Source organism: Ovis canadensis, chromosome 12 (assembly GCF_042477335.2).
Source record: "Ovis canadensis isolate MfBH-ARS-UI-01 breed Bighorn chromosome 12, ARS-UI_OviCan_v2, whole genome shotgun sequence".
Taxonomy (NCBI): Eukaryota; Metazoa; Chordata; class Mammalia; order Artiodactyla; family Bovidae; genus Ovis; species Ovis canadensis.
Window position 1 is genome coordinate 37,615,799 of NC_091256.1, and position 11,767 is coordinate 37,627,565.

Genomic DNA, 11,767 nt, shown 5'->3' on the forward strand with positions numbered 1-11,767 from the left:
CAGGCCTCTCAGACTTGGCCCAGGAGGAGGAAGGAGCACCCTTCGGCCGTCCCGATGCCCACCGTGGCGCGATGATTCTGTTACCCTCAGCTGCTGAGGCTCCGTGCTCATCACAGTGAGAGACAGAACGATTTCTAAGCCTCATATCTGTGCTCTCGACGTGGTCAGTGTCCTTCCAGAGCCTGCCAGCTAGCCTTTATGTTTCTGAGCGCTTGTTAATTAGATCATAAAAGTCCATTTTAGTGGAATGTCAGAGAAGATGTCTGTAAGAATGAGTGTGATTCCCTCTCACATAGTATATGTTTCCTCTCGTGGGTTTTAACTGGAAAAAAGTCTTTTATTAATTCCTCACCTGTCCTTAATCTCGATCTCAGTAACCTTAGAATTCAGGCCCAAGAGAGGGAGAGAGGGTTCCTGAGTGGGGAGGGGAGGCTACCCTGGAAGGGAGAGTAGACATCTGCTGGTCACCCTTTCTCACTCCTGGGCCTCCCTCGCCTTCCAGATTGACATCAGCGAGGACGACATCGATGATGGATTCAGGAGACTGTTTGCCCAGCTAGCTGGAGAGGTGAGTGGTCCCCAGGTCCCTGTTATGTGCCCTGCTTTGATGCCAAAGAAGGGACAGTCTTTGTCCTCAAGGAGACTTCCATTTAAGCAGGGAGCAGAAACAAAAAACAAACAGAACAAAAGCAAAGAGGAGTTGCGAACATAACTGAGGTTTCCGCTGAGATTCCTTGCCAAGGCCTCCCTAGAATATTTGCGCATCAGTCTCCGGGGGCTTCCGCTGTCTGGTCAGCTCTCGATGAGATCCTCCTACCTGAGGACTCCAGGCCTCTCCTGTGGCTGTGTCGTTTGCTCTCTGCCACTGTGACCGAGGTGTGTAACTCGGCCCCTTCTCCTTGATTCCCACAAAAACATTTGGGGAGATGGAGGGTCTTTAATCTCAAGGATGTAAGCAACAGAATACCAGACTTCCCTGTTCTTTAAAAAGAAATCTCTCAGCCACTTGGGCTTCGGTCCACTGCAAAGTTAGTGGGCCTCCTGTTCCAACAACTTCAAAAAATGTCATTCTCCTCCATACATGGAGGATGCCAGCTCTTGCCAGTGTCCGCTGTCGACTCACCTAGGCCTCCTCATCAAAGAGCTGAAGCGGGCACCACCTGCTCCTGCATGCCTCCTGGTTTCTAAGGGAAGGAGCACCACAGAGATCCATTTCCCCACTAACTGAACCATACACACCGACATACACACCCCCTACGAAGGCACAATGTCAACCTTGGTCTCAAATAATAGGGCTTGTCCCCCAGTTACACAATATGTGTACGTGAACAGAGGCACCCACACCGCTCCTGAGGGGCTCTGGCATCAGGGGCCACAGAGAAAGTGCTGGGCCAGTTCTTGGAGACAGCTGGTTCCAACTAATGCCACAGGAAGCCAGGTCTGGGTTTTAAAGGGAGGGGAAGGCATGCTGTGTGAGAGGAATAGTGTAAGGAACTGAGTCTGAAGACCACAAACATGGATAGAGTGGAGGATTTATTCTTTACCTTCTCTACAGCAAGGCAACGGTGAATGAACTCTGCCTGTTAATGTTGCACATTGAAACACTAACTAAAATTCGGGCTGCGGCTGTGCTACTCATAGTGCCATATGGGGGCGGCAGCAGCATCTCCTGGCGGCTTGTTAGAAATGCACATGCGGGACCTCCCTGGTGGTCCAGTGGTTCAGACTGCAGCGGAGCACTGGTTCGATCCCTGGTTGGGGAACTAAGATCCCTCATGCCACATAGCAAGGCCAAAGAAAATAAATAAGTGAGTAAAGAAAAAATTAAGTGCTTTAAAAATAACGTAAAACATTAGCATCTTTTAAAAACAGAAATGTGCACGCATAGACCCCAGATCTAACACACCTCGCAGGGCTCCGCTGGACACCGGCTACACACCTGCTCCTCTGTGCTACATGCATCCCAAGGGAGCCAGTAATGACGCTGGTTGTGTGTTTCCACAGGATGCAGAGATTTCTGCCTTTGAGTTGCAGACAATCCTGAGACGAGTGCTAGCAAAGCGTGAGTATCCCCTCCTGGCAAATCCCTCATCCTGCTCGTCCTCCTGCAGTGTGAGGGGACACAGGGATCCTTCCCTTTCCCATCTCAGCTACTGTGATGGCTGAACCATCATTCCCAGTCCTGCTCAAACACTGCCACCACCAACAAAGAACTGGATGAAGGAGGTTCTACTCAATGTGATTTTAAAAAAAGAAAGGGCAAAGGTGGGACTTCCCTGGCGATCCAGTGGTTAAGATGCCTCACTCCCAGTGCAGTGGGGCATGCGTTCCCATCCCTGGTCAGGGAACTGAAATCCCACCTGCCGTGTGGCTTGGCCTAAAAAGGCAAACGTTTCTGGAGTCTGGCGGTCAAAAGTCACATCCAGGTTTCCGTGACTTACTAGCTCTGCGGTCCAAACGAAATTAGGTAACCTCCCTGACTCTCGTTTCTTCATCTGCAGAATAGGCACATGTTTGTTTATCTCTTCAGAGTGACTGAGATGACATGTAGGAATTGTGTGGCACCAAGTCTGGGCTCTGTAAGTGGTGGCTGTTACCATGATTAATTGGTAAGAAAGAGTGAGTCAGTCCAGATGAAGGGAGCCCGAAAGCACTCCCCGTGGCTGGACTCCCAGCCGTGTCCAGTGGGGAATGACTGGCGGAGCGGCACTAGCTCACTGATTCGCCAAAATGGAAAAAGGCATGATCTCTCTTTCACTCAAACTGAGGGGGTGGCATTAAAAAGGCTCATCTCCCAAATGTGTGTCTAACTGCGCCTGTTTGGGCCAGTTCTTACTGGGAGAAATGTCACTTCAGTTAGCCCAGTGGCCCAGGCGAGTGGCTTCAAGGCTGCCCAAATGGCTGCTTTCAGCCTGGGCTGACAGGCTTCCACAAAGAGTGGGCAGAAGCGGGTGGAAGCTTGAGAATGAACTAGAGAGCCACAGTCCTCACATACCCTTTCAGGTTTAACTGTTTTTTAGGCAAAAACTAGGGGTTCCCAGATGACTCTAGTGGTAGAGAACCCACATGCTTATGCAGGAGATATAAGAGACACCAGTTTGATGCAGGGCAACCCACTCCAGTATTCTTGCCTGGAGAATCCCATAGACAGAGGAGCCTGGCAGGCCCCAGTCCATAGGGTCACACAGAGTCGGACACGAGTTAGCACACGTGTGAGCAAAAAATAACAAGGGGTGGATAGTCCACCTCCCCAGTGTTGATCACCACTGCAGAGGTTAGCGAGAAGGTACTCACACACACATATACGCATAGACGCATTTCCCCCTCAAGTTATCCCGAGAACTATGCTGCTTTGATCAGACAGCAGCAGTCCACTGAGCAGGGTCTGTAGAGTATCCAGAGTTCTCAGACCAAATCAGAAACAAGTGAGTATGTTGTCAGATCTGAGTGTCAGTCTGGGGATTGTCTCCAGAAGTCCCGGGGACTGCACTCTGGCTCAATCCCAAGAGATGAAAATCCTCCTCTGGAAGCCAAAGAAGGTTCTAGGCCAGCAGGGTCTTCCATCACAGTGGATGCAAACAACACACCCTTCATGGGAACCATCTGTGGCCTTGGAACATATGGCTGCTTTTGAGCCTCTGTGATTCGAGGAGCTGCAGTTAGGGGGTCGATTGGCCAGAAAGGCTGGGCCAGGGCAGGGCTTCCCCAAGACTCGTCCTGGTCCTAGGCCCTCCTCCTCTGATCTGGGGGTGACGAGAAGATGGTGTTTACCCTCAAGGCCGCCAGGCACAAGTGAGGTCACGGGCTCTTCAGCTGTGTGGCCGTCATGAGCCCAGGGACACTGAGCCTCATTGTTTCTGCACAGATGTGGGGGTGGGGGGGTATGGCCAGCTCAGATTCAGCTGCTCTTTGTTGGGGGTGCAGCAGTGGCCTCCCCTGCACCTCAGAGCGTGGTACCTACCCCCAAGCAATGCCTGGTGACTCCTCCTTCTGCCCAAGGGCCCCATGCACAGTCTCATGCCTACACGGAGAAGGGGTGAGTGCCCAGAAGGGCAGCTTTGATACAGGTTAGGTCCTAACCTTTCATGGCAAAAGGGGTGGGCTTCTCTGAAGGATGTGGGAAGACTCATGTCTGTGACGAGGTGCTCACTCCACCTACTGACCACCAACTACACGGGACTCACCTTGCAAGTGACTCACCCAGGAGAACACAGGCTCCAGCCCTCAATTCCCACCCAGCTGGGGACACACAGGACCCCTGAATGCCTACAGAGAGACAGTTAAGTAAACATCTTCCTCTTCAGGACCCAGCCTAGAATGAACACATGGGGGCTTCCGATCTGTCCACAGGTGGCTTTGCACTTAAAGGCCCAGACCCTTATCATCCTGTTATTTATTTGAAAAACGCTTGGCCGTTTCAACGCCTGGTCTGGGAACTAAGATACCACATGCCATGCGTCACAGTCAAAAAAAAATTTTAACAAATAAAATTTTTTAGAAAGCTCCTATTAAAATCCTGAGTGCCCCATAGCTAATATACAGAGAAGTCAAAAAAAGGTTACACATCTCGGCACTGTCCCAGTATCGTGGCCCTCAGCCTTATGTGGCTATTTAAAATAACTTAAGTGGCTCCTCTGGTGGCTCAGCGGTAAAGAATCCGCCTGCAATGCAGGAGACACTGGGTTCAGTTCCTGGGTGGGGAAGATCCCCTGGGGGAGGAAATGGCAACCCACTCCAGTATTCTTGCTGGGAAAATCCCATGGACACAGGAACCTGGTGGGCTATATATAGTCCATGGGGTCACAAGGAGTCCGAAGCGACAATGACTTAGCACACACAAGTGGATCCCATGTCAGGGGTGCAGATACAGGACCTCCCTGTCCTCCTAGAAGGTCATGTTGAACTGCTCCACAAGATGCTCCTCTCACACGTCTTTTGTCTCCTAGGCCAAGATATCAAGTCCGACGGCTTCAGTATTGAGACCTGCAAGATCATGGTGGACATGCTCGACGTATCCTTTAACAGGCCCTGAGGACAGAGGCTGAGGAGTATGAAACTGCATTCTGGGAAGGTTCAAACAGAGGCTTCCTTCCCCTCACAGCGGCCAGCTGTCCCCGCCAGCTGAGGTGTAGGACTGTTGTCAGCACTGACCTCGCTCGCTGGGGAAATTCAGGAAACTTCAAATGAGGGAATGCAAGATGCCACATTCACTCCAGCCCTCTCCCCTCCCACCACCCCCACCACAGGCTGAGTGGTTCCTGGGCTCTTGCAAAAAGCGCCCAACAGCACACCCACCGTCACTGCCCAGGGCAGTTTGGACTTGTTACCTCTAGGGGAACAGTCCCTAAAACATGGTATTTCTGATGTGAATGTTTCCCCAGGCATGGCTTTCTTTCCTGATTCCTAAGATCACCCCCACCCCCCAACAAGAGCACAGTCCTTCGTCTTTGCTCTGGCCCCTTCCTAGGCCACCACCCGGCCCTGAGGCCAACTCCTCACCCATCCAGTGTCCTTCCTGCTTCCTGGGAGGTGCTGGGCAGGAGTGGCCTGGATGGTCCAAGCTGCTGTGAAGCTTCATTTGGTGGGCCCTTGGCACCTGCTGTGAGCTCCCCTCACAAAAGTCCTCTTAGAAATAATAATTCTCCCCAAACGGGCAAGGGCCGGGCCATTAAAAGCCACCTGAAGCCTCTGCATATCATCCGATGGCTCACTGTTAGCAGGACCTGGGGCCTTCAGCAGATCACCCCCAGACCAGTCAGCATGCAGAGTCAGGGGGCCTGCAGGTCTCTACTGGGCCCGACCACCAGCCCTTCGAGGGAGGTCTAGCCAGTGTGAAGAGTGGAAAAGGGCCTTCTGTGAGAGCTCCTCGTGAATGACTGGGGTTACCAGACTCCCTAGGGGAGAGGACAGACGAGGTGACTCAGCCCAGGTGGACCCAGACTCTGGGAGCTTTCCTTAACTGAAGGCAGTCAGATGGGAGTGGCAAACTGGGTCTGAAGGAGTTCTACATTCTCTGGACGAAGATTCAGAAATACCAAGTGAGAGCCCACGAGGGCCGGGCGGCAGGGATGGTGGGTCTGTGTCGGGATGTGGAAGGACAGCTCCTAGGGGAGGGGATTGTACCTGCGATGGAGTTCAGAATGGGTGCACACAGGTCGGGGCAAATTAAGTGGCAGCCTTCCTGCCTTATGGACTGGAAACGGGGTCATCTAAAAGCCACCATCAAACGTCCCGAAAAGGTTTGTGTAACTGTAATCCCTTGTAGTTTGGGTTTCTGACAGCTCAAGTGCAAAGATTACGGAAGATAGTAACAAGGGCTCAGGGAGTTGGCTAGGTGATGTGATGGGCTTATTTATAATCCGGCTCACACACAGAGGCAAAACACTATGTAAGGCTGAAAAGTGGATGATTTTTCCAAGGCCAAAGTAGAGGCACACCCCAGCCCCACTTAGCACACAGCACAGAGGTAACTTGCTGCCTTTCAGGTCATGATTTTCTGTTTTGCTGTTCCAGAAAATTTACCGGGAAATCGATGTGGACCGGTCTGGAACCATGAACTCCTATGAGATGCGGAAAGCATTAGAAGCAGCAGGTAATACTTCCTCACTGTATTTTCTTTCTTTTATCTGTAGAACATCTGAAAACTTAGATGATATGATACAAAGCTTAGTAAACTATGAAATAAAGTAGGCACTGGTTCAATACAAACACATCCTTTTCATTCGCCTTTTAAAAACGAATTGGTAAAATGAAACAGAGTCCAGGATGTGTCTGTCTGCTCTCGAAGGCTTCTTAAATCCCATTTCCCTCTGAGGGCCCTGGTGTGTTGCAGGCAAAGTCAGTTCTCAACAGAGCCACCACTCCCACCCCCCACTCCCCACTCTGTTCAGGTGCAGAGCTGGTTCAGCAGAAGTGGGGAGTCCAGCTCCACCCTTGAGTGAGGTCCTAACAGAATGTGATGTCTGTAAAAAAAAGGACACGCGCTGTAGGAGACCTGCAGAGTGGGAGACTGGTGTGGGGACAGATATGACAGCATGGAGTTGTTCATTCGATGGGATAATGCTGTAGCAGAGACCCCCAAGTAAGTGATTTAAACAACATACGCTGTTTTCTCACATAGCAATTCAAGCTAGAGCCGTCCAAGGCCAGGACGGTGTCAGGGACCCAGGTTCCCTCTGTCATACTGTGTCACCAGCCTGCAGAGCATTGCCTGTATCTGCAGGACCAGTACAACTTGCCAAAGCCACAGGCTAGCAACAGGCTGACAGAAGGAAGGAAAGACAGTCTCCTTGTCTTCATATATATATGGGCTTCCCTGGTAGCTCAGCTGGTAAAGAATCCATCTGCAATGCAGGAGACCCCAGTTCGATTCCTGGGTGGGGAAGATCCCCTGGAGAAGGGATAGGCTACCCACTCCAATATTCATGGGCTTCCCTAGTGGTTCAGACAGTAAAGAATCCACCTGCAATGCTGGAGACCTGAGTTCAATACCTAGGTTGGGAAGATCCCCTGGAGGAGGGCATGGCAACCCACTCCAGTAATCTTGCCTGGAAAATCCCCATGAACAGAGTAGCCTAGCAAGCTACAGTCCATAGGGTTGCAAAGAGTTGGACATGGCTGAGCAAGTAAGTGCACGCACACACACATATAAAGTATTTTTTATCTGGCTGCTTGCCATCTTCCGTGGGTCATGTGAGATCTTTCATCATGTTATGTGGACTCAGTAGTTCGTGGTGTGCGGGCTCAGTTGCCCCAAGGCATGTGGGATCTTAGTTCCCCAACCAGGCATGAACGCGTGTCCCCTGCATTGCAAGGTGGATTCTTAACCAGTGGACCACCAGGGAAGTCCCGATCTCCTTGCCTTTAAGGGCATACATCACTCTGTACACAAATCCCAGTGCCAGGGCTTAGTCACACGACCTCAGAGGACTGCAAGGGAAACTGAGAAATGTAGCCTGAATTCTAGGCAGCCATGACCTGTTAAAAATTCTACTACTATGGGAGACCTCCTTGGTGGTCCAGTGATTAAGACTCCACACTCCCAATGCAGGGGGCCCAGGTTCAATCTCTGGTCAGGGAACTAGAGCCCACGTGCCACAACTAAAGAGCCTGTGTGCCCCAACTGAAAGATCCTGCACGTGGCAACAAAGATCCTGCGTGCTGCAGCTAAGACGCAGCACAGCCAAATTAAAAAAAAAAAAATTCTACTACTATGGAAAAAGGGAGAATACATACTGGTTTAGCATGAACAGTTTCTGCCACATCCATCCAGCAACGCCAGAGGCACTGGGTTTGCAAAATAAACAGTCTCACAGCAGAGCAGCCAGGGGGGACCAAAGCAATGACAACTGTCATCTAAACTGCCCGGCCGGGCCCACAGCCCATGCATAGAGCCCGGGGGTGCAATCGAACACATCGCCATCAGTTTGCTTATTCATTTATCTTCAGGTTTCAAGATGCCCTGTCAGCTCCACCAAGTGATCGTCGCCCGGTTTGCAGATGATGACCTCATCATCGATTTTGACAATTTTGTCCGGTGTTTGATTCGACTGGAGACACTATTCAGTAAGTGCCCATTGGGGGAAAAGACCCATTTCAGTTCTCTTGGCAGGAAAGCAGCCTACTTTTCCTCATGGGTGAAACAACCTGAGCCAGAGACGAGTCTGTTCAGCTGAGAATGAAACTCCTTCTTTAATCTGGGGATAGTGGGAAGAAATCATAGCTGTGACATTGGATGAAATCAGCTGCCAGTCCAAGGAAGTGGATAATGTGATCTTTGTTTCAGCTCACTCATTTATGCGACATCCTCTTTCTTCCTCCACAGGGATATTTAAGCAGCTGGACCCGGAGAATACTGGAATGATCCAGCTCGATCTTATCTCTGTAAGTCAGCAGCCTCCCAGCCCCGACTCCTAGGGGAGAAGGGCTGTTACCGGGGTGACAGAGGACTGGAGTTTTTGGCCTGTCAACTGCAGGCTGTAAATGGTTATGAGATCCCAAACTGCACTTCTGTTTGGTTGTTCCCAACTACCTATTGACTCTCCAATCCGAGAAAATATACCTGGCTCCTCCTCCCATGAGCTTTGCCTTGAGAATAGCACAAAGTTAGAATAAGGAGAGGGTGGCTGCAGAATGCCTCTTAGAAAAATGACCTGCTAATTAACAAGCATGGGAGAAGGTGCTTATGCAAAGAAGTCCTTTGGCTGAAAGTTAAGTGGCTCTTAGGAAGATCCGTCATTCTTAGTTCTGCTTAAGGACTTTGTGAGCAAATTACTTTTCTCCATTTCCTCTGCCCTTGAAGTAAAACTAACAATAGTGACTAAGCTTGCCATATGTAATAATTGTGTTAATATGGTTTAGAACCCCAGTGACAGCCACCTATAAAATGATCACCAATCCAAATTCAGTTGGTACTCCAGTTCCACAGAAAGCAAAGCACAAAATGTCCTCTTGTCATCCAAAGACGAAAGTACTCTCACTTCAAAGGAGGAGGTCACTGGGGTTACTTTCATCCTTACAGGGCCCCAGCCTGCTTTTCCTCTGTCTGAGGGGCAGCTGAGCTTGGAGCAGCAAGGGCTACCTACAGAGGGTAGGGTGGCATGACCAGTGCTGAGTGGGGATGACCTGATCCCATGGGCCAGAGAGGAGCAGAGTGGCAAGAACAGGGGGTGGGGTCGGGGGATGAGGTACTGGCACTTCTCTCCTTGAATTTAGAACTCTGGAGGAACCCAGCAACTAAATGACTCTTTCAGTCTGCTATTATGCATTTTAAAGTAACATGAGCCAACTGCAGATACATTTTAGCTGGTTCCAAAGAACTAATTTGCTTGAAACTCATGTAGCCCAGGAAATAACCCTCCCCTGAGACTGCAGTTAAGGTGGAGGCATTCCAGTTGGGGCCTAAACTTGCCACCTGTGAAGTTTTCAACTGTAGTCCCCTTTATCATTCTCAACGGAAATCTTACTCCTCCCCGGCTGCCACTGTTCCTTATGACCAGCCCACTCACACCATCTCCATTTCCTCTGAGAAGCATCTTACCCACTGGCTTTCCATCCTTTCTAAGCCTTTCCTTTGACAGGTCCCTGGAGTTCCCTACTCTCTTTTTTTGTTTTTGGCTAAGGCGGTAACAGCAGGAAGATCTCCCCTTTGGTTTGCCGTGATGGTCAACCTTACCTGCAGGCTAGACCTGGGAAGCTTCAAGAAGTCCAGATGTCCAGGCCCATTCCAGACTTAATTCCATTAGAATCTGGTGTAAAGTTCCCAGATTCCTCCAATATAGAACTAAGGTTGGAGACGACTAGTTTAAGGGTTTATCCCCACCCTAAGCTAACCTCTTATGTGACACTCTGAGGCAGAGAGGTGGAAATGCTAATTCAAGTGTCCAAGTTTGAGGTTGCATTCCAGTCATCCCTGTAATTCGATTCGTGACCACCTGATTCAAATAACCACTTTTTACTGCCCTGTAAAAAGCTAGACTGTAGAAATCAGGTAGAAAAAATGAGTTAGTGCAGTCATATCTTAACCCTTAATCAGCTTTTCTGGTGTAACAATCAATCTTTCAAAATAATCTACACCCTTTGAGTTTAAAAAGTGATCCCTGATTTTTTTTTTCTTCCTTTCCTCACAGTGGCTGTGTTTTTCAGTACTTTGAAGCGATAACCAATCTGCCTGAAGACTTCTCATGAAAGAAAATCAGCTGAGGACTAAGCCTCCACGGAGAAACTTTTTATCTAGATCTTGAAATTATGGGAACATTTACTTAAACTGATGATTAGAGCTGAAAATGATACTGTTGACTTGAGAAAGCAGAACTTTCAGATATCAAAGTAAAAGATTTGCATATAATTATACTAAATGAGTCACTTAACCCTTGACAAACTTAGGAAAAAACCTTCCATCTGTATATAGTATACACTTTTTACTTTTACACACTTTCCTGTTTAGAGCAATATTAAGTCAGGAAAAACTGCAGGGAGGTGTTTAACAGCTGAGCTTAATTGAACATTCAGTCAACCTCAAAGGACACAATGTCTTTGCCAGCAATAGTTAAAGCAACTTCAAGTTTAAAAATGCAGCTATGACATCTACCAAACTGCTGTCCAGGGATTCGTTATTGCCCTTGAGTAAAATGGAAAAATATGATGCATCATGAAGGCATCTCAAGAGGCCAGGTGAGAAGCACATCTCAGTCATTGGGTTAAGTAAGAGATTTTATATAACATTGATTGGTTAACCAGCATGTCTTAACTCAAGTGCTGGAGCGCATCTGGTCTTAACACACTGAGCATTAATGATACCAAAAGGATGCTACTCTGGCTCAGCTGAAGCACTGACCCAAACTGGGCAACTATCCACAAGCCCACTGTGATGGAAGACAGCACAGCTGTTCGCCGCCCGCCTCAAACCTTCCCGAACTTCCCCACTAGCATCCACGCATGGACTGGGGGAAACGTCTCGTAGAAACCCCCAGGGAAACCACCCGAGCTTGTTTCCTGGCTTTAAATTGGGAAAAATGCTAGTGACATTATACAAATACTGCCTTGTTGCCTTATCTTCTTCCAAGTGTACTGTTCAATAAAGAGTCGCCCAGGCAATCCCACGTGGGTGCTGTTCTTCCTGGAGAGGCGCAGCAGTGAGCACCCCCAGTCACAGCCCATCCCACTCCAGCAAGCTACGCTCCCTCCCTCCGAAACTGTCTGTATTGGGAGGAGGGGGCCTGCTCATCTGCCATTTCGTGGAACTGTAAAACTTTGTAAAAGTCCAATT

At 49.4% G+C, this 11,767-nt stretch overlaps 1 protein-coding gene across 1 annotated transcript in view; it reads left to right on the forward strand.

The window, feature by feature from the left end:
* Nucleotides 1-11,595, forward strand: part of CAPN2 (calpain 2) — a 56,317-nt gene extending 44,722 nt beyond the window's left edge. The window contains exons 14-21 of the mRNA XM_069544649.1: nt 503-568; nt 2,005-2,062; nt 4,947-5,011; nt 5,970-6,038; nt 6,514-6,592; nt 8,449-8,565; nt 8,825-8,883; nt 10,629-11,595. Coding sequence (XP_069400750.1) covers nt 503-568; nt 2,005-2,062; nt 4,947-5,011; nt 5,970-6,038; nt 6,514-6,592; nt 8,449-8,565; nt 8,825-8,883; nt 10,629-10,652 — 537 coding nt within the window. The 3' untranslated portion in view covers nt 10,653-11,595. The remainder of the gene's footprint in view (nt 1-502; nt 569-2,004; nt 2,063-4,946; nt 5,012-5,969; nt 6,039-6,513; nt 6,593-8,448; nt 8,566-8,824; nt 8,884-10,628) is intronic.
* The last annotated feature ends 172 nt before the right edge of the window (nt 11,596-11,767 follow it).